The sequence below is a fragment of the Perca fluviatilis genome, chromosome 9 (assembly GCF_010015445.1).
Source record: "Perca fluviatilis chromosome 9, GENO_Pfluv_1.0, whole genome shotgun sequence".
NCBI lineage: Eukaryota > Metazoa > Chordata > Actinopteri > Perciformes > Percidae > Perca > Perca fluviatilis.
Window position 1 is genome coordinate 23753148 of NC_053120.1, and position 21319 is coordinate 23774466.

Genomic DNA, 21319 nt, shown 5'->3' on the forward strand with positions numbered 1-21319 from the left:
TGCCGTCTGCAGGGTGGAGGATGGGTATTCACATGGATAACTGTATTTCATTTTGACAGTATATTCAGTGTCAGAAAGAGAGAAAGTGGTCTTTTGTTTTGTTGATGCGTTTTCACGGGTAATTGACTGCAGTGATGTTAGCTGAAGGTGGACGGAGCTTCAGCAGTCACAAGGTGAGACTGAGGCAAAAGGACTGCCGTGGCCCCGTCACTGTCTGGGAGGTTTACACACACACACACACACACACACACACACATACACACACACAGCTGCAGACATACTGTACTGACACACACATCCTTGTACGCACAGACAACCCTACCACACTCAGTCCCACACATACACACTCACTCAAACACACACTTGAGAATTTCAAGTTGTGTGGATGACACTAACAATCACCAGGGTCACAGGATCACACTCCCATGGTGCAGTGGTGTGACAGCCACCAACAGTCACTGTGTGTGTGTTCATATGTGTGTATCTATCTGTCTATCTGTATAATATTTGTTATGTAAATGTTTCATGTGGCGTGTACTTCACAGTCGACTAGGACTACATTTTGTTTGGAGAAGCAATTTGTCACTCGCTAATAAGGAACCACTTTGCCTCTGTCAACAGGATGGAGGAATAAAACAGCTTAAACAACTATCTAAAGCCTAAACTGTCCTCAACTGTCAAATCAAATTTTTTTAGACTGAACATGGTGAAAGTGTCTCTCCTTAATGTGCCACCTTCGTACAAAGGAATCCTTGCAGTCTTCAACCCCAGGAACACACACATACTAGTTTATGGAAATGAGTACGGCGTAAAATAATCCCATGTGTCAATCCAAGGTAAATCCTACAGTTTTGTTATGCCTCTCTGCCAATGACAGCCGTATAGCATATACGTATTATAGGAGTCAGGACAGACATGGATGTAAACGGCAACTTGACGATTAACTGAGGCATACAACTGCAAGGCGGTAATTCTAGTTCAAACTGTGACTCACAGCAAGCGTGTGATTGCAGCCTGTGAGACCATATTTGTCTTGGTGACAGAGAAAACACATCACACAGACAGGCAAGGAGACTCTGTCCATATCTACCAGGGAAGACAAACAAAAGCAAGCAGAAGGGTGTGTGTTCAAAAGTTTGTTTTTAATATTAACTAGAAAAACAAATATTAGCCCATTTCCTCCACCCGAGTCTACACAAAATAATACACTCGTCATCGTATGAGACGACGTCTCCCAATGCCGATAAAGTAGTTCACTAGACAATCACAGTTTGTGCTGCTGGTAAACAGTATAAAAAAAAAAAAAAAAACAGCAGTTAAAACTCAAAAATCAAAAGTAGTCAAATTAAAAAGTAGTCATTAGTAAATGTACAGTCAAATTGTGTAGCAGTGTACATATCAAAATACTTTGCCGAAACCACAGAACAGACACATTGTGAGCTAACGTTCGCCTCCCATAGGTCCTTTTAATTTAATGAATTCCAATGTCATTTTCCACTCAACATTCAATGACGCACACTGGGGAGTAGAACTAACACCTCTAATCAATATTATAAAATTCCACTCTCCACACTGGTATGAATAGAGTTTACACTGCCACCTCATATTAATATCCTTTACCCAGTGGATCGGCGGTTGGATTGTTTTTTTCACCATTATTGATTTGAACTTGCCGTGTGAATCGAGCTGTTTTCTCAGACAGGTCTCATTTCCTTCACTTGTGACCTTTTAAAACCTGTCAGCCTCCAACTGTGATTTGTGCTTAAATGTATGGTATTGATTTTAATGTAGTGTATTAATTGCGGTAAACGGTGCAGATTCTGCTGCTGGCTTTATTGCTGTGTGTTAAAACTGAATGTTGAAAATTACATTTTAGAGATTATGACCAATTGCATTTTTGAAATATTGAAAAATAGACATTTAGGAACTAAAACCAGCTTTACCTGTTTTTTTTCGGCACTTAGGGGCCATTAAAAAACAATCTGAAGAAACATTGACACCTTTTAATTTGATATGCCGAACTTGTTAGCAAACAGTCGCCTATTCATACATCGAACAGTTATGGAGCAACATTAGCATTCTTTCACTTTACTTTTAGATCAATCTTTTTGCACACAATAATTGATGGAGACAGACAGGAATATTGCCAGTGTGAGATAACTGTAATCAATAGGGATGTTGGCTCTCTGACAGGAGTGCAGTGTTTGTGAAACAAGCAAAGAGTCTGTGGTGATGTTAATCACAGAGAGAAAATCCCCGGATTCAGGATGTCTGATAATAAAAGGTGCAGCAGATTGTAACTCATGTATTGTCATTATCTTAATAATATAAACTGTTTGTGTGGTTTGTTACACAGAACCATCGGAGAAGCCGTCATTGGAAAAAGTTTGGAAAAGGGCAGGTTATTGGATGAACAATCATTCTATCTAACTCTTGCCGAAGCCATTCGGGTGAAGGGGAAAAGATCTTTTCAATCGAGAAAAGCCTTCAGTGCCGTTCTTTGCTCATCCTTCAATGAAAAAATACTCTCCATTCGCCTATCTGTGACATCACACACACCTAAATCACAACCGTAGCTGCCAGTAGCTCCTCACAGGACACTGATTGGTCCAAACCGCTGGTGGTTCGGACACAAACGGATTACGTGAAGCCTGAGAGATGAATTTTTGCGTGATATTGTGAGTATTCAGCTGCCGTGCACTGGTAAAAGTCATAACTCCGTTAATGGCAGCACAACACTTTATAGCATCAATTCAGTTATGGTTTAATTCAGTCACTGCATCACCCAGACACTCAAAATGGAGGGGAGCAGGGGGTATCAGAAGTCATTTAAGTCTTGTTGCATCTCCCAATCTCTCTAAACGTCTTCATGCTTTCTACTTGAGAGAAAGAAGAGGAAGAGAGTGGGGTGGCGAAGGTGAGATAGAAGTACAAACTTGTCCCTTTGTTATCCACTTTGCTTCTTAAGACCTGATGAGGGAGAAGAGGAGGAGGGGTGGACAGAAGCATGGAGGATAGTCTGATTGTTGTTTAAGAAAGAACGTAGAAAAAGAAGTAACATTTTGGCCTTCATCAGTAGAAGTAAATAGTGCCAAGAGAGTCTAGTGTACTGTGTAAATGTTCAGATGACTCCGTAGTCCCTGAGAGACTTGAGCAGCACCGTGTCCTTGACGTCGCTGAAGACCCTGCGTATGTTGCTGGTGTCCGTGGCGCAGGTGAAGTGCGGGTAGAGAGTCTTCCACTCGTCCCTGTTGTCGCGGTTGGTGGCCTGCTGCTCGTACATCTTGCGGATGTAGTTCTTGGCATCCTCGGCGTCATGCCTCTTACCTGGTAACAGAGGTGAGAAGCAGATGAGAGATGGACGACAACAAAGAGGTAAAAGATGAATTATCGTTGGGACCAGAGCTTGTCATTTTCCAAGAAAAAATACCAAATCATCTCTAGTTAAATTTTTTTCTCTCTCTCATGATGGTAAATCAAAAACTTTGATTCTTTTTTGACTTTTGATAGTCAAAACAAGCTGTTTGAAGATGTCAACTTGTGCTTTAGGAGATTGTAAGTGGCAATTTTCTGACTAGTTACTGATTAATCAATAGTGGAAATACTTGTTTGTTGTAGCCTAACCATACTGATTAAGCCTATTAAAAGCACTAATAAAGAGAATGAAGATATAGAAAGGAAGACATCGGAACATTTTATTTTTTATTTAACTAGGCATATAGAATATAGACTAGAATGGATTAGGTTGAATTACCTACTGTATTTTTAATGCTTTCTGAAGAATAAAAGCACATTTTTACAAAACACAAATAAATTACAACATTACACATTATGGCACAAATCTTTTTATTTAATTTTCAGCTCCTACTACGTGAGCCCTGTCTCTGTGTGTAATAGAGTTTTTCCTGCATGCCTCTACAACACGTGTCAAACTCAAGGCCCACGGGCCAAATCCGGCCCCTCGCAGATTATGATCCGGCCCGCATATCAATTTAGGTTCACAATACATTTTGGCCCACCTAGTTTTTGTCACTTTTTCTGACGTTTTTGTCACTTTTGCCGACACATTTGTAATTTTTTCTGACGTTTTTGCCACTTTTTCCAACATTTTGGCTGAGGAACTTTTTCCTGACTTCTTTAGGACTTTATGTTGACCAAACTGTAAGTGAGAACACTATATGATACATGCAATAATACAGTCAAATATATTTTACTTTTTCGATTAAACAAAAGCCTATCAATAAACTAAACATGTCAGGCCCTTGATGTGATTCTTATTTTCCAGTGTGGCCCTTAGTGAAGTTGAGTTTGACACCCCTGCTCTACAATGTGTAACGTTAGATAGCCAATCAGCAGCATTATTAGATCTTAGAAGAAGCATGCTTATTGGCTCACTGACAATGATGAGATTTACTCCTTAGATATTGAAATTTACAGGCAATTCGGTCGGTGCCTAAAAAGTATTTAATTCGGTACCCAGCTCTAGCAACATGGCATCATGACTTGCGTAAACATACACGCCACTTTCCTAAAGCCAAATGGCGTGTTATCTGTACGCATTTTGAGCTTTCCACGTTTATAGCCACGTGGCATCTTATAACAACGTCACACGCTGTAAAAATAAAAAAAGGTTGGGTTTAGGAAAAAAGAACATTGGGGAAGGCTTAAAAAAAAAAAATTTACAAAAAAAAAAGGTTGACAAACGCCACACGCGATCCCGGATCTCCTGGTTGAAAGTCCTGTGTTTTACCCATCCGCCAACCCAACCAACCTCCCTCGGCGGACTTACATCCTTTAATACTACTCGCTACGGCGAAATTCACGCGTAATGTAGGTCAATGGCGGCCGAACGGAGTTGATAAACATGCTAAAAAGCGATTATGCGTCTTGATAACACGCAAAAACGGCATACGAATTGGCATGTCATACATAAGCCACTTTATGAGATCAGTCTGGCCCTAGAGACTAGAATAAAGATAACCAAGTTCCTCTTCACTCTAAGTTCTCAACAATCTTGTCACCTGAGAAAAAGTTCTGTTTTATAATTTCCCAGCTGGTGTAATTTTGTCTGATAAACAGCAGTTGCAGCTCACAAGTGCAAATTGAATGGGAATATGATTACAGGCAGTTTTCATCACCACAGGAATGGAAATCAATTATTGGGGCTGATGGTCATTTTATTGAGTTTTCTTGTTCATTATTTCAGAAAATACAACCTAGTCATTACTTGATAACTACCTCTCTCATGTCATCAGGATGTTGGGATGTTGTAAGAGCAAATGCTGAAGCACTGACAAATAGCGTGCATGATAAAAACTTGGAGCATCACAACACCTTTACACAAAGGCAACGCAAGCCAGAGCATTGGGGGTCCTGTTTGTAGGGCTGCAACTAATAATTATTTTTGTTTAAACTATGCAATATAGTGCAAATCAAAAGTTTACAGTGACATACTCCAAGTGGCTGTTGTGTTCAACCAGCAGTACACAACTCAAAGATATTTAATGTACCAAACTAAAATTGCAACCGTTAATTGATTAGTCAATCAATAAAACTGGCAACTTTTTTGATAACTGATCATTTAATAATTAGTCTTTTTTATTACAGCATCTCAAATTTCAGGATTTGATGCCTTTCTTGGTCGTATTTGATTAAACCAGACATTTTGGGGTTTTTGACTGATGGTCAAATAAAACAAGCTAAGATATTTTACACAATTTTCTGACATTTTATTGACAAAAAAATGAATTGATTGAAGATACTTGTTAGTTGCAGCCCTACATTAAAGGTCCCATGACATGGTGCTCTTTGGATGCTTTTATATAGACCTTAGTGGTCCCCTAATACTGTATCTGAAGTCTCTTTCACGAAATTCAGCCTTGGTGCAGAATTACAGCCACTAGAGCCAGTCCCACAATGAGCTTTCCTGGATGTGCCATTTCTGTGTCTGTAGCTATTGAGGAGGAGAGAGGGGGGGCAAGGTGAAGGGTGGGGGTGTGGCCTTGACCAACTGCCACTTTGCTTGTTTGAAAGCCATGATGTCTCTCTCTCATGGGTGGGCCAAATTCCCTTAACCTTCCTCCTTATGACCTCATAAGGAGCAAGATTCCAGATCGGCCCATCTGAGCTTTCATTTTCTCAAAGGCAGAGCAGGATACCCAGGGCTCGGTTTACACCTATCACTATTTCTAGCCACTGGGGGACCATAGGCAGGCTGGGGGAATGCATATTAATGTTAAAAAACCTCATAAAGTGACATTTTCATGCCATGGCACCTTTAAACAATTTTTTTTTTGCATCAACAGACTAAACATTTAATTGACTAATCATTTCAGTACAAGTCCAATCCACCAAGTTTCTCACTGTGTTATGGTAAGGTATTGGACTGCAGGGCTACTAAACAAACGTAGCCTTCACATGTAGTTACAGCAGCAGCAAGAAGGGCCACACAGGAACACGGCAGCATTAGAAGTAAATAACAGTAAATAGCAGCCAGAGGTAGGAACTAGGGACTGCTCAGAGTTGTCATTAAGGTTAAATTGACATTAAGGAGCTTGACCCTGTATGAGTCATTGTTTTACCCTGTCAACTCTGATGATAAAACATCGTACAGTGATACACATGCACGCACAGAAACACACACATAAACACACACACACACACAGTTGCAAATTAGTCACTTCCAGGTACATGGTGTGCTTAATGATGTGGCTGCAGCCTGTAGCTCTGCTGGTGTGAAAGGCTGTACAGCGTTGCCCTAACAGTCCCCACCTCCCCCCGACCTCCCTCTGTTACCCATGGCAACCACAGAGAGATACTGTGCTTCCCGCAAGCCCTGCACCCCCACAAAACCCTGGGTGTACATGTGTGAGAGGTGTGTGTGTGCAGGGTGGTAATTAGTGACTGCTGGTGATTATTTGTGTGTGTGTGTGTGTGTGTGTGTGTGAGTGCGTGCGTGCGTGCGTGCGTGCGTGCGTGCGTGCGTGCGTGCGTGCGTGCGTGCGTGCGTGAGAGAGAGAGAGAGAGACGCTAGCTAAAAAAGATATAATGATTGCTGGCTTTGCTGACACCAGGACAACAGTGATGGAGGGTTCAGAGTCAGGGACGCACTGTGACCGAAGTCACTGCAACTTCTTTTTTTAATACATTATTCTGAGTGGGTGCAGCAGGATGTGATGAGATAGCTGTGTGCCTGAGGCAAATTGGTTGGAGGAGCAAAACAACATCTCTACCATCTTTGGTCTCGGACATGATTCCGTCCACACTGTGATGAGAATACACACCTGCAGACTTGCTGCAATTGTGGTTGTTGATGGTGGTGAAATGTGCTGCTGATTCGGCTCTGCCCCCAGGCTTTCCCTCGAATACTATTGTAATTTCTAATTTCAACCCCAACTTTGAGCTTCACCAAAGCCTTGGATTTGGTTTAGAAATGTTCGACCTGGTTTATTGTGTCAGTGTTCCCACCAATATTTAAGCCAAAATCCACAATCATAAACACTTCCATACATACACACACACACACACACAACACACACACACACACACACACTATGTTTGTACTATACACGTATATAACGTATGTACGTTAACTATTACTAGTATTAGAAACTAGTATTTTCCTCATTGATTAATCGACTCATCATTTGGCTTGAGGCTCTGTGAGACTGCTTAGTGCCCTAAGCTAAATGCTAATGCTAGCATCGTAATTCTCACAATGACATTGCTAACGTGTTAATGTTATTCAGCTATGAAGTTAACCGTTTTTACCGTGTTAGCATGCTAACATTTGCTAATTAGCACTAAACATGTACAAAGTACAGCTGAGGCTGATGGGAATGTCATTAGTTTTTTGCAGGTAATTTGATCATAGGACAAAGACAATTTACCTGCTTTTGGTGCTAGGAGGAAATATAAATCATCACCAAAGTTATTACAATTCATCATGAGGGGGGCCTGAATGTCTGTTCCCCCCCCCCCCCAAAAAAAAATAAAAATGGTGGTGCAAGAATAAAAATTAGAGAACACTAAAATCATTAGGATTAATCCCCTGGAGACCACGGATGTCTGTACAAAATATCAAGGTTATTGTTAAGATATGTCAGTCTAAAAAGTGGTGGTTATTAGTATGTAATATAACCTCACTATAAATGCATCTTACCCGTGAAGCTGGGGAAGTATTTCTGCAGGTCAGAGGTCAGGACTTTGTCAGCCAGGATGTCAGTCTTGTTGAGGAAGAGGATGATGGAGGTGTTTAGGAACCAAGGAGAATGGATGGTGGTGTAGAACAGAGCCAGACTCTCATGCATACGGTTCTGAAGACAGAGACAGAGTCAGATATCATACTGAAGGCTGCAGCACTCTGTCCTTCAGCTCAATATAGAGGGCTTGTTGTAGGTAAATAAATTACACCAGTCTCCCAGTTTTTGAGAGATGATTTCGACTTGAAGAGAGAAAAACACGATTTCTCAGGAATGGCAAGACAGATTTGGATGTCTGGGGACGAAGCAGAGAGGAAAGCAGTCCTTTAAAGAGGGGGGAGGGGGTTAATGGGGAGTCTGAGCACACGGACCACTGTGGAGGTTAATGAATGTGTTGGCAGACTAAAAAGTGGCTAGGTGAGATAAACGGCTTAGTGACAGGATGGGAGGGAAGGACAAACAGAAAGCGACAGAGGGCTGGAGAGGCTGAGAAGAGAGAGAGAGAGAGAGAGAGAAAGAGAGAGAGAGGGAGAGAGCGAGAGAGGAGGGGGGGGGGTTTCTTGTGCAAGAGTGAAACCTGCTGGTAGACGGATGAAATTACTGCAGTGAGAAAACGTTTGGACGAGAGAGAAAAATGGACGGATGTATCCCACAGCTTCAGTTACTGGTTAATTTAAAGATTTAGATTTTTATTTCGAAACAGCAAATCAGTTGATCAAATAGAATGCATTGTTACAGATGAAATTACCAAACTGTATATGAAGCAGTTAAAATAAAATCTGCCTCGACCAATGACATAGTTAACAGGCTGTTCATATGTTAATGCAGCAGTAATAATAATGCAATAATATATACGGCTGCAATTACTTTAATAACAATCATTTTAATTATCGATTATTGCTTAGTTTATAAATTATCATAAAATAGTGAAAAATATCCTGACAATACTGCACTATAGAGTGCTTTCTGGTATTACTACTTTTACTTAAGTAAAGGGTATTTGTTCTGACATATGAGGGTCTTTCTATTATTGTTATTATTGTCCACATTCTGCAGTGGTAGACCGTGTGAGGGACATAGACAAATCTCTCTGTGCTCTTACAATGGTCTCTCTCTCCTCCAGGACCTGGTCGTACTCGCTGAGGGAGGCCAGGAAGATGAGGGAGGTGACGTTTTCAAAACAGTGAATCCACTTACGACGCTCCGACTTCTGACCGCCCACGTCCACAATCCTGTCAGGGACCGGAGCAGAGGGAGGAAGGAAAGGTTTAATAGGACACGAAAAAAAAAAACTAGCAAGCCAATTGGTGCTAATGCTGTTCAAATGACATAACATGTCATTTAGCTGATGCCTTTATCCAAAGCGACTTGCTACGTGTGTCAGAGGCCGAAACTATGGGTTAAGTGTGTTGCTCAGGGACACATTGGTTGATGCATCGCAGTGGGAATTGAACCCAGATCTCCCACACCAAAGGCATGTGTCACATCCACTGCGCCATCACCACCCATACATAATATATATATATATATATCACTAAGTATTTAGACTGACATGTTAGTTTGTTTTGGTTCTGTACTCCACATATGAAATTACTGTGTTTACCCGATAGGCCGATATGAATGAAAACATACTCAAATTAAAACTGGAAGTCAGAGCTTTAACCTCCCACGTTGCTAAATGTCTCGACAGAACCCTGAGATATTCTGGTGAACAGATAGTGAACAATTAGAATGGTTGTTTAATTTTGATGTGTGAAAGTTAGCTCACTTTGTCTCAAAAGCCGGGGTAAGAAGTCAAGATGGACTATTTAAAGGGGCTGTGGTCGACATTCAGAACATTAATATGTAGCAGCAAAGAAATATTTGTTATGAAAAGATATAGTGGAGTAATGGCGTCCTGAGCAGAGAATGAAGTCACACTCCCTCTGTGTGTGTTGTAATTTAAACTTCTCTGTTCTGTGTTTTGATAGCCGGTCCGGCCGCGCGTGCATGTGGCCGTGAAAACGTGGGTATTTCATTTATTGGGGAATGGTCTGTGAGAGCCGTGTGGAGGCAATCCCAGCCCACTGTTTTTTTTTTCCGTACTTCAAGTTAGGGCTTTGCAATTAATCAAAATTTAATCGTGATTATGATTTCGGCTCCCAATGATCACAAAAACAGAATAATCGAGAAAAACGATTATTTAGCTCATTACTCTTATTTTCTCTTGTGTTATGAATGAAAAAATAAAGTTTCAATAGGAAAAGTATTAAGGCAAAGTTCACAGTTGTATGTGTTTTTTTACTGTTGATTTATTTAACTTTTTCCACTGTTTTTAAGTTCAATAATTGCAGCATCTTTCCAGAAGTCAACGAGTAATCGTGTTAAATTATTGTGATTTCAATATTGACCGACATAATCAGGACTATATTTTTTCCCATAATCGAGCAGCCCTACTTCAATTACAGACGTTTCATTAGTATTATATAGTGTATGTTTCTGTCACTGATTTATTCATCCTGTTGAGGGGTTAGGGGTTATGAAGGTCTAAAAATGTCATTGTGACAATTACTCAAACTGGTTTTCTTTACTTTTGGACTTTTTTTGTATCAAAAATTAACGCTAGATCTGGCTTTGATGAATTTGTGGTGTCTTGTACTCTAAGTGTCTGTGCGGGCTGGGCATAGCCTTATCCAATGTGCTGGAGTACAGAGCCAAGACAAACCTTTGAGCCATACCTCAATGATTTAAGAGCAGGTGTCATTTAATTTGGGAACACAATGTTCCTCTAAAAGTGAACTTTGATCTTTGTCTGCTCAGCTGTAGTCAGATCCCCCTCTGGTTTCAGAAAGAAACAATACTAACACGTTATAAATAAACCCAGAGAGCGACACCTCACTTCCCGGCAGGGGCTTTGTACAGACTCGACAGAAATGTGATCCTGTTGCGTCCAAACAGGCGTGAGCAGACAAAGCCCCTGCATGAGTCAATAGTGTTTTTTTTTGTTTTTTTTTCCACCACGCTGTGAATAGTGTCGGTATTAGATTTGTCCCTCTTGACAGGTTGGTAATCTGAAGACTGGCCACCTTAGTGTGATGGTCTTGATGATGAAGGAGTAGTCGTGGATGCCCGTGGTGGGGAATCGAACTCGCAGCACGTCCTGTTCTGTGGGGATGTAGTCTGGGGCGGAGATGCGGTCCAGGTTACTCATGTAGCTGAAGGAGAGAAGAAGGAAAGAGAGAGTTTTTTACAGCGGCGCTAAAGAGCCGGTGTTTGACACAACGGGAGAACTCCAGTAAAACGTTTTGTCTCTGTTTACACGACATCCATCGACCATGTAAAACAAACTGAAGTGACACGAGATATATGATTACAAAAAAAAACAGTGATTAAAAAAAAATATATACAAGAAGGGAGCGGAGCGAGTCCATATCACCCTGTTGACAGACGACGGCTTTATGGCTCGTGTTGATACAAGCTGTCATTAGCTTCTGCCTGTGTCTTCTCATGCACACACCGTGGTGACTGGGGTTCTGGGTAAACACTGGATAGAGCAGCAATAGAAAGGAGAAAACAGGCTGGCTCTTTGTTCTGGGATACATCAGATACTTTGAGCGTGAGGCTCACGCCCGCTGTATGTTAAACCGTTTCATGTTGATTACCGTATAAAGACACATTACAGAGTGGGTAGCTCTGTACTGTGACTTTTTCAGATTTTCCTTATCAGTTTAAAAGATAATTCATGCAGCTAGTCTAGCAAGACAGTTGGCTGTGCTTCCTTAAATACTCTTTGATCAAATGGTGGTTTCAACTTGGCTGAAAAATGGCTGGATACAGTCCAGTAAGCAGAGAACTAGCTCCCTCCAGTGGTTTCAGTACAAAATACAAAAGGCCAAGACGTATTCTGAGTGCTGCGATGACAGACGAGGAGCATATCGGGCAGGAAAAAAACAACAACAAACAAAATTAAACACAAAATGAGGCAATGTCAACAACAAAAAGTATCCCTTCTTTTAAGAACTCTCTTGAAATGACAAAAATAAAAAATAAAAACTACAACTGGGAATATAAAAACACTTAATGACAACAAATAAGTGCATACAGCTTCTCTGGCCCTCCTTACTTTTTCATTTAAACGACTCAACAGTTAGAAAAGCAAAAGCTTAAAACAACAACAAAAATGTTGGTGTGTGTCTACTTGTGAGTTTTGGTACAAAGGTCAGATGTGGCATAAACAAACAATACAAACCATATGTCGCCACACGTTCTCTTGTCATACATTAGATGGTACCGATACTGTGATGTTACTGCTGCAGTTGTCTCCTTACTTTACTACAGATACAATATTTAACTTCTGGACCTGTTTAGGCTTTTTCTTACCTTCTGATTATTTGGTTTATGCCTGTTTGATATGCACTTATAGCTAGTGCAATTTTTTTTATTTTTTTATTTAGTTGGTTCTGAAAAGTAAGAATTTGCTGCTTTTATTTGTCCTATATCATGGTAACTTAAATATCCTTGTGTTTTGAACTTTTGGTCAGACAAAGCAACCAATTTGAAGATGTCACCTTGGAATTTTTTTGACATTTCATAGATTGAACAAATAATCGCTAATGAAAATGAACGTAATATACGCTTTGAAACCACTAAGACTCTTTGCACTTAGAAAGTGTTTTAATCTCAGATGTCTCTAACTTTGTCTCTAAAGTGTGCAGTAAATACATATACAGGACAGATTATTTTTGTCATTTATTCCTTTTTTATTCCACAGACGTTGAGATAACCCGTCTTGTAAAACACTGTCTATCATGGATTCCTGTGTTGTGATGTCATCTTTGGCAACTTGCTGTGAAAGTGTTTGATCATGCTTGCCCTCTGATTGCCAGCCCTAACTCAGGGTGTGGTATTACAGTGTAGAGTGCTCAGACTTTAACTGCGACACAAGGTACTCACTATTCAGTGGAGTCCAGGAGCTGGTACTCGCAGCGACGGCTGTAACAGACCCGGATGCCCGAATCCGCCCAGAGACGGCGGATTGCGTCAACGTAGCCGCGCTCCAGTTGGCGGATCTGCACCGTGTTTATGTCCTGCAGCCACTTGGCGTAGATCTGAAAGAGAGCGAGAGACTCGGCATATTTGATTTTGTGCTGTACCGTGTTTGTGACGTTTTACAAAACCCTGTATCTGACTGTTGCAGGTTTTCTTTATGTTTATGGGAATACATTTCTTTTCTTCTCTTCTTTTTATAGACTACAACATGCTCTGTGTGTGTGTGTTTCTGTGCAGCTGTGTTTAATGCCTCTTGTTTAATGTGGGAACAATCGTGCGACTCTAGTGAGTGCACTTGCCCTGATGCCCACACACGTGTGTTGATGTCTTTGTTTGTTTGTAAGTGTGTGCGTGCGTGCCTTCATGTGTGTTTAGGTCTATGTTATGTGTCTACCTCGTTCTCAGGGTTGAAGTAGGGGATATTGAGTGCGGCCATGGCTCCTATCATGGCCTTCATGGCTGTGAGGATGTTCTGGAAGATGCATTTGGCAAAGGTCCTCCTCTCCTCCTCTGAGAAGCCTCGTCCGTGGATGATCCTCATCTGTCGGATGAAAGTGGTTTTTCCGCTCTCCCCAGTACCTGAGGAAATAATAATGACAAAATGTATTATACACAGTACGACTCTGTCAACAGGGCAGCTCAGAGCTTAGCACCGTCGCCTCACTGTTTGTTGGTGTGGGCCTCTGTTTATTCATGTTCTACTTCATGGGTTTCCTCCATGTTTTTCAGCTTCTTCCCACTGCCCAAAGACTTGCAGGTCAGGTGACCTATAGGTGTGAATATGTTTGTAATTGTAAACGGATAGATGAATGTGATTTAAAAATGGTCACTAAAACGTGCCATACGTCTCTCCACAGTGGGATCTACAGTGCCTTGCGAAAGTATTCGGCCCCCTTGAACTTTTCGACCTTTTGCCACATTTCAGGCCTCAAACATAAAGATATAAAACTGTAATTTTTTGTGAAGAATCAACAACAAGTGGGACACAATCATGAAGTGGAACGAAATTTATTGGATATTTCAAACCTTTTAAACAAATAAAAAACTGAAATATTGGGCGTGCAAAATTATTCAGCCCCCTTAAGTTAATACTTTGTAGCGCCACCTTTTGCTGCGATTACAGCTGTAAGTCGCTTGGGGTATGTCTCTATCAGTTTTGCACATCGAGAGACTGACATTTTTGCCCATTCCTCCTTGCAAAACAGCTCGAGCTCAGTGAGGTTGGATGGAGAGCGTTTGTGAACAGCAGTTTTCAGTTCTTTCCACAGATTCTCGATTGGATTCAGGTCTGGACTTTGACTTGGCCATTCTAACACCTGGATATGTTTATTTGTGAACCATTCCATTGTAGATTTTGCTTTATGTTTTGGATCATTGTCTTGTTGGAAGACAAATCTCCGTCCCAGTCTCAGGTCTTTTGCAGACTCCATCAGGTTTTCTTCCAGAATGGTCCTGTATTTGGCTCCATCCATCTTCCCATCAATTTTAACCATCTTCCCTGTCCCTGCTGAAGAAAAGCAGGCCCAAACCATGATGCTGCCACCACCATGTTTGACAGTGGGGATGGTGTGTTCAGGGTGATGAGCTGTGTGGCTTTTACGCCAAACATAACGTTTTGCATTGTTGCCAAAAAGTTTGATTTTGGTTTCATCTGACCACAGCACCTTCTTCCACATGTTTGGTGTGTCTCCCAGGTGGCTTTTGGCAAACTTTAAACAACACTTTTTATGGATATCTTTAAGAAATGGCTTTCTTCTTGCCACTCTTCCATGAAGGCCAGATTTGTGCAGTATACGACTGATTGTTGTCCTATGGACAGAGTCTCCCACCTCAGCTGTAGATCTCTGCAGTTCATCCAGAGTGATCATGGGCCTCTTGGCTGCATCTCTGATCAGTCTTCTCATTGTATGAGCTGAAAGTTTAGAGGGACGGCCGGGTCTTCGTAGATTTGTAGTGGTCTGATACTCCTTCCATTTCAATATTATCGCTTGCACAGTGCTCCTTGGGATGTTTAAAGCTTGGGAAATCTTTTTGTATCCAAATCCGGCTTTAAACTTCTCCACAACAGTATCTCGGACCTGCCTGGTGTGTTCCTTGTTCTTCATGATGCTCTCTGCGCTTTACACGGACCTCTGAGACTATCACAGAGCAGGTGCATTTATACGGAGACTTGATTACACACAGCTGGATTCTATTTATCATCATTAGTCATTTAGGTCAACATTGGATCATTCAGAGATCCTCACTGAACTTCTGGAGAGTTTGCTGCACTGAAAGTAAAGGGGCTGAATAATTTTGCACGCCCACTTTTTCAGTTTTTTATTTGTTAAAAAAAGTTTGAAATAGCCAATGAATTTCGTTCCACTTCATAATTGGGACCCACTTGTTGTTGATTCTTCACAAAAAATTACAGTTTTATATCTTTATGTTTGAGGCCTGAAATGTGGCAAAAGGTCGAAACGTTCAAGGGGGCCGAATACTTTCGCAAGGCACTGTATCTGAAATGTGAAAATGTTAGAAGACCTCTAAATATTTGACTTCGTTTTAGGTTCCAGTTTTTATGGGGTTAATGGTCTGAAATACTGACTAGATTTTGCTCAAAGCGATACACCTACAGAAAATTATCCCATCAGCTCTACGTAGGGATTTAGCATCGTTCAGATCATTGTTTTGGTTTTTGTAATGTATTGGTTTGGTTCATTCATAAAAGCTCACACTGTACGCTACCTGCTCAGCATAAAACAGTTAAAGTTAACGACACGCTGGTGAACACAGTGGAGCGTTTAGCAGCTAAAGAGCTAGATATTTCCCTCAGGAGTCGGTAGAGACCAAAACAGAGCTAAAAGGAGAGTGAATTTACCCTGTCGCCTGAAACACAACTCCAAATAAATGTTATTGTTGCTGTGTGTCTGCTGAATGTGTAAAGGAGCGACTGTATTTTAACTTTATAAGAACAATGTTGTGTTTAAATGTTGTGTCCCGCTGCACCAAGTGGCCAAAATATACACTACCGGTCAAAAGTTTGGGGTCACTTCGAAATTTTCATTCCACTCCATTAGAGACAGAATACCAGCTGAGATCAGTTGCATAGTTTTTTTTAACCAGGGCAGCAGTTTTCAGATTACATTATGTGCTTACATAATTGCTAAAGGGTTCTCCAATGTTTTCAGTTTTTTTAAATGATATCAGATTAGTAATCAGAATGTGCCTTTGGAGCATTGGATGAATGGTTGCTGATAATGGGCAATGTAGATATTGCATTAAAGATCAGCCACTTCTTTCTACAACAGTCGAGAACCCTTTTGCAATTATGTAAGCACATAATGTAATCTGAAAACTGCTGCCCTGATTAAAAAAACAATGCAACTGATCTCAGCTGGTATTCTGTCTGTAATGGAGTGGAATGGAAATTTCTAAGTGACCCCAAACTTTTGACCGGTAGTGTATATAAAAAAAGCAGCTTTGAAGTAGCCAGAAGAAAGATTCAACCTGAAATTGTTGTATGAATACAAAATATTACATAGCTTGATAGACATTTTGAGATGTCATGACAGGAAACACGTAGTGTTAATTAATAACAATAACAAGCTGTCGTTGTTTCCTGTGTGTTTCCTGCTATGAAGCGTCAAAATGAATGCTGCAAAAACAGTTTTTTTTATTTAAGTGAATAGATGTGCGGGCTGCTATTAAATGATTAATTAAAACTCTTTAGGAAAGAACAGTAGCCGTAAAATACAAGTTGTCAGAAGCAGAATTTCAACAAGACTATACTGTAACTACAGCGTCGTTTCTCAGCTACTTCTGCAGTGAAGGGATGAAAAGATAACAGCCCTTAAAATGGGTAAACCACAACAAGGATAAGGTGACTGACTGACACCGTTGAACCGGATGTTACTCTAATAAATGCACATTTTCTCTTCGCTGTTCATTTTCAGCCTCAGAGATTAAAATCAAATAGTGCCTGAGATTATAAAAGAAATATTGAATTATTTTCATTGTAATGAATATTGTGTTGATAACTTTACAGCTTCCTTTTTATTTCATCTATTTTCTGTATTTCATAACAAGTTGTCTGTCTGTATAGTGCTCCACACACATGTATGGGGAGGTTGACAAGCTGCAGAGCAACGCCACCTCCAGTCGTGATTTAGTTGCTGTTTAGAGTTCTGCCTGGTGCTCTTTACATGTGTATCATTAAATCAGCCATTTCTGCAAGAGGAAACTAAAGCTCTTATTATTGCACCAAACACTTTGTTGTAATTTCTCAACACTGCTTTCAGGGAATAGCATATAATCCTCCAACCAGGAATTTCTTTCTGTCTGTTTCCGTACACAAACATTTGTTTTCTGTCATTCTACGCCGTGATGAAGGAAATGAGACACGGAAATAATTCAATATTATTGTTTACTGTCTCGCCATATCATTGCAGGGTTTCCCCCAGTGAATTTACCAGAGGTGGTAAAGCAAGTGTACATAAGGCAAAGACAATAGGCTCGTTCGAGATGAGCCAGGTCTGCGCAGAATAGATCACCGGCGATCGCCGCCCAGTGCATGCCGGTTAGATTTGTGTCCGACTTGATCCCGACTTGCTCTGACGTCATGCACACGTGGGCAACGATAACCTCACGAGATCAAGGCGGCCGCAGGTTTGAGACGCAGGCAGCGCAGTTGCTTTTCACTGACTGCAAGACCCAGGCGGACCCAGGGCATGATGGGAAACGCCTGGATCTCAGGTGATCTAACAGCTGATCGGTTCAGAATCGACTCAACATGATGACGTTTTATATAAACTTTTATAGTTTTTGAATTGGAGGGATTTTAATTGCCATTTGTCTGATTTAAAGGCAGTTACGTTCAGAAGTCAGAGAGACTAAATATGTTCAGATTACGGATCGTCTACTGTATGTTGTGTATTAACATCAGCACTAGATCGCAGGTAGAGCATTTTGAGAGCTACTCTGTCTTTATAAAACCGCTGGAGACTGTGTACAAGCTGATATATGGGTCTGATAACATTTTATTTAAATCGGAATCGGACCTAACAGGATGTGAGTGTTTCTGTGACTTCCTATTCAGCCTGAAGGCTGCTGGAAACGGCTGGAAACTGTCCGACTTGACAGCGGATTTTTGTCACCGCCCCCGGCTGCTGCCGCCTGCTCTCGTCCACTTTAATAATTTTAATAATTCAGCCTTATGCCCCCTTTAATTCACCCATTAATACTCTGTACCTGTCAGCTGTGTATATCTGACACCTGAAAGCATCAAAGCACCGCTGCTGCCAATTAGGTCATCAAAATGTCATCCAACCAGCTATAAAGTGGTTTTACCACTCAAATACCAATCTGGACCATTCATACTTGCAGGGTGACACATGCTTTACATAGTTTTCTCACTTGGCTGCTGCGAGCTACCAAGCAAACAGGCCAAGCGGTTGTAATTAGCATAAAGGGCGTTTCCTTTACTTTTGATTTTCTGTCAGTTTGATTTATTTTGCTTAATAAATATATTTGCCATCACTGATTTTGTTGTTGTTGTGGTTACTCTCACAGGCCTCATACTGTCATCATTAATGTAAAAGATGAACAAAGGTGCTCTGTGTGCAGTCACTGACCCAGCAGGAGAATTTTAATTTCCCTTCTCTGCTTCTTCTTCTGCTGCTTGAGGATCCTCTCGATCTCTCTGTCCACAGCGATGGTCGTCTTCTCCTCCTCGGATAGAAAGCACACACACGTGTGGTGGCACCACTGCCAGCAGCCCGCCATGGCCAAAACTACTGAAATGAAACTGTTAATGAGTAATCAGCTGCCATGTAATAAGCCGATAAGGACTGACAATAAAATCCTTGTCAAGTTGCCCTTAATTAATTTTTACTTTGTAGGTAACATTAGACCTGTCAGGATTTATTCTAGCACCCCCCGTAAATCTTACTAGCCTACTACACTGTAGCTGTATTCATAGCCAAAGCAAACAGGTCAGAGGTTAACTTTAAATGGTGTTTCACACTTTTACATTGCAGCAGGAGCTCTGCCAGATCAATTCTTTGAAGTAGCCTATTCACCTGGTTGAGTCATTTTCAAATCAACTTCGGCTGCTGTGACAATTCCAGTTTATTCAAGAGGAGTTTGGAAGTTACAAATAGAAAACAATGAAGCGCCTTACCTCCCAGTCAGTCAGAAGTTTGGAAGTTACAAATAGAAAACAATGAAGCGCCTTACCTCCCAGTCAGTCCCCGTCACACTCCGTGAAAACGAGCAGGTACCGATACACACTCCGATTGCTTCTCGCGGTCCATTATTTCCCCACCGTGTCCCGGGTCCACTTCCACCTGCAGTTATAACCGCTACTGTAGCTGAAGCGCACGAGCGGCGGCACTATCCCGCTGACACGGAAACTGACATGAAACTTCTTCTCTTTTCCAGCCCACACCAAACAACCTGCAGCTCGGTGAAGTCCACCGTCCGCGCCTACAGAGGAATGCGCAGCTTCTGCGGTCCGCTGGAAACTCTCTGTATAACAGGAATGCGCTCTGGCGAGTCTGCGGCAAGAGAGCGGCAAACAACCGATGCGGCGCCGGAAGTTAGACGATTGTGCCTATAAAATAAGAGCATGTTGCTATTTTACATAGTTCTTAGATAATTGTGCATAAAAGAAACATTTAGATCGGGGGTGTCAAACTCAGTTTCACTAAGGGCCACACTGGAAATGACGATCACAATAAGGGCCAGACATGTTGAGTTTACTGACATGCTTTTATTTAACAAAAAAAAAAAGTAAATTACTCACAACAACCTGTTTCACAGCCCGAATATTAAAAAACTCTCCACCTCTGGGGGAATTCTGAGTCTCAAAGTCGGAAAATCTGCCAAATTCTGCATGGCAGTGTCGCATAATTACAGTATGAAAAACAGTTTCCTAATTTTTTTGGTGTGGTGCACAACTAGTCGGGCCAAAATTTGCTGTGAACCTAAATTGAAATGCGGGCTGATCAAAATTTGCAAGGGGCCGGATTTGGCACCCGGGCCTTGAGTTTGACACATGTGATTTAGATGATGACACGGACTAAATTGCTGGATATTGCTAATTATGAAAACAATGGAATATATTTGAAAGCATCACATAGGCCTACAAGTAGTGGTTTAATATAGCCTAAGTCATTTACACGAGTCTACTTAAATACAATTTTATAACACACAGTAGCTATGAGTTGCCATTTTATGCTACTTTATACTCTTATATCAAAGGGAAATAATGTACTTCTTACTCCAGTACAGCTTTAAAATAAAATAAAAAAAATAAGATCCAATTGTCTTTAATAAACTACCCAAAAGAATATAAAAATAGTTAGCCCCACCTCGATAGGCTAACATTAATATACTGCTTACACATTAACGCATTGGTAAGAATAATCCACTAGTATAATAGGCCTACATGATAATATAACTCACAGGGGCCTTTTTCTGCATAATGAGTGCAATCATTTGATACTTAAAATTACATGTTATGTAAAACACTTAAATACTTTTACATAAGTGACATTTTGAATGATTGACTTTTACTTGTGTCAGAGATTTTTTTGTCATGCAGGCAAAACACATGCTATGACATCACTGAATTGTGAGCAAACATGCAACATGCTTAAGAAGAAGAATCCATACAGGGTAGCACAGCAGTATATTTCTGCCCCTTCGTGACTCATTGTTGATACTGTGACCACTCCCCGGGTATATTGTTCAAAAGTAAATAAGCTGGTCACGAGTGTTGCATGACGTCTGCACGAGGTGAACAGATATGACAGAATACACAAAGCCGAAACCGCTGCATGTGTTGACGACAAAGTTGATATAATATCCTGTGAATGTAGCTGAAAGTCACAGGACCTAAGTTCCCGGTTAGGATGTAGCTAAGCTAGTTGGAGTTTGTTTTGTAGGTCTTTAAAAGGCAAAAAGTCTAACAAGTCAAATGGCAAATGCTAGCTGTTTGTGTCAATTTTGGTTGTTGTTAATTGTTCTTTTGCATGTGTTATCTGTTATTCTGTTCCTGTATATGTGAATGTCTTTGCACAAATATAATAAAAAAAAAGAAAACAAAG

General features: G+C 40.9%; 1 protein-coding gene across 5 annotated transcripts; it reads right to left on the bottom strand.

Annotated features, from left to right (window-relative positions):
- Window positions 1-1123: 1123 nt before the first annotated feature.
- Window positions 1124-19736, bottom strand: LOC120565969 (guanine nucleotide-binding protein subunit alpha-11-like). 5 transcript variants are annotated; one of them, XM_039812128.1, is made up of 8 exons: window positions 19446-19736; window positions 18842-19000; window positions 13624-13808; window positions 13134-13288; window positions 11267-11395; window positions 9304-9433; window positions 8162-8315; window positions 1124-3327 (listed from the first exon to the last, which is right to left on the bottom strand). In XM_039812128.1, exons 2-8 carry the CDS (start codon window positions 18990-18992, stop codon window positions 3122-3124), a joined length of 1110 nt encoding a protein of 369 aa, XP_039668062.1. In that variant the 5' UTR covers window positions 18993-19000; window positions 19446-19736; the 3' UTR covers window positions 1124-3121. The 5 variants fall into 5 exon arrangements, with proteins under 5 accessions (XP_039668062.1, XP_039668060.1, XP_039668061.1 ...); XM_039812126.1 differs by having other exon boundaries at window positions 18842-19003; XM_039812127.1 differs by having other exon boundaries at window positions 18842-19014.
- Window positions 19737-21319: the final 1583 nt, after the last annotated feature.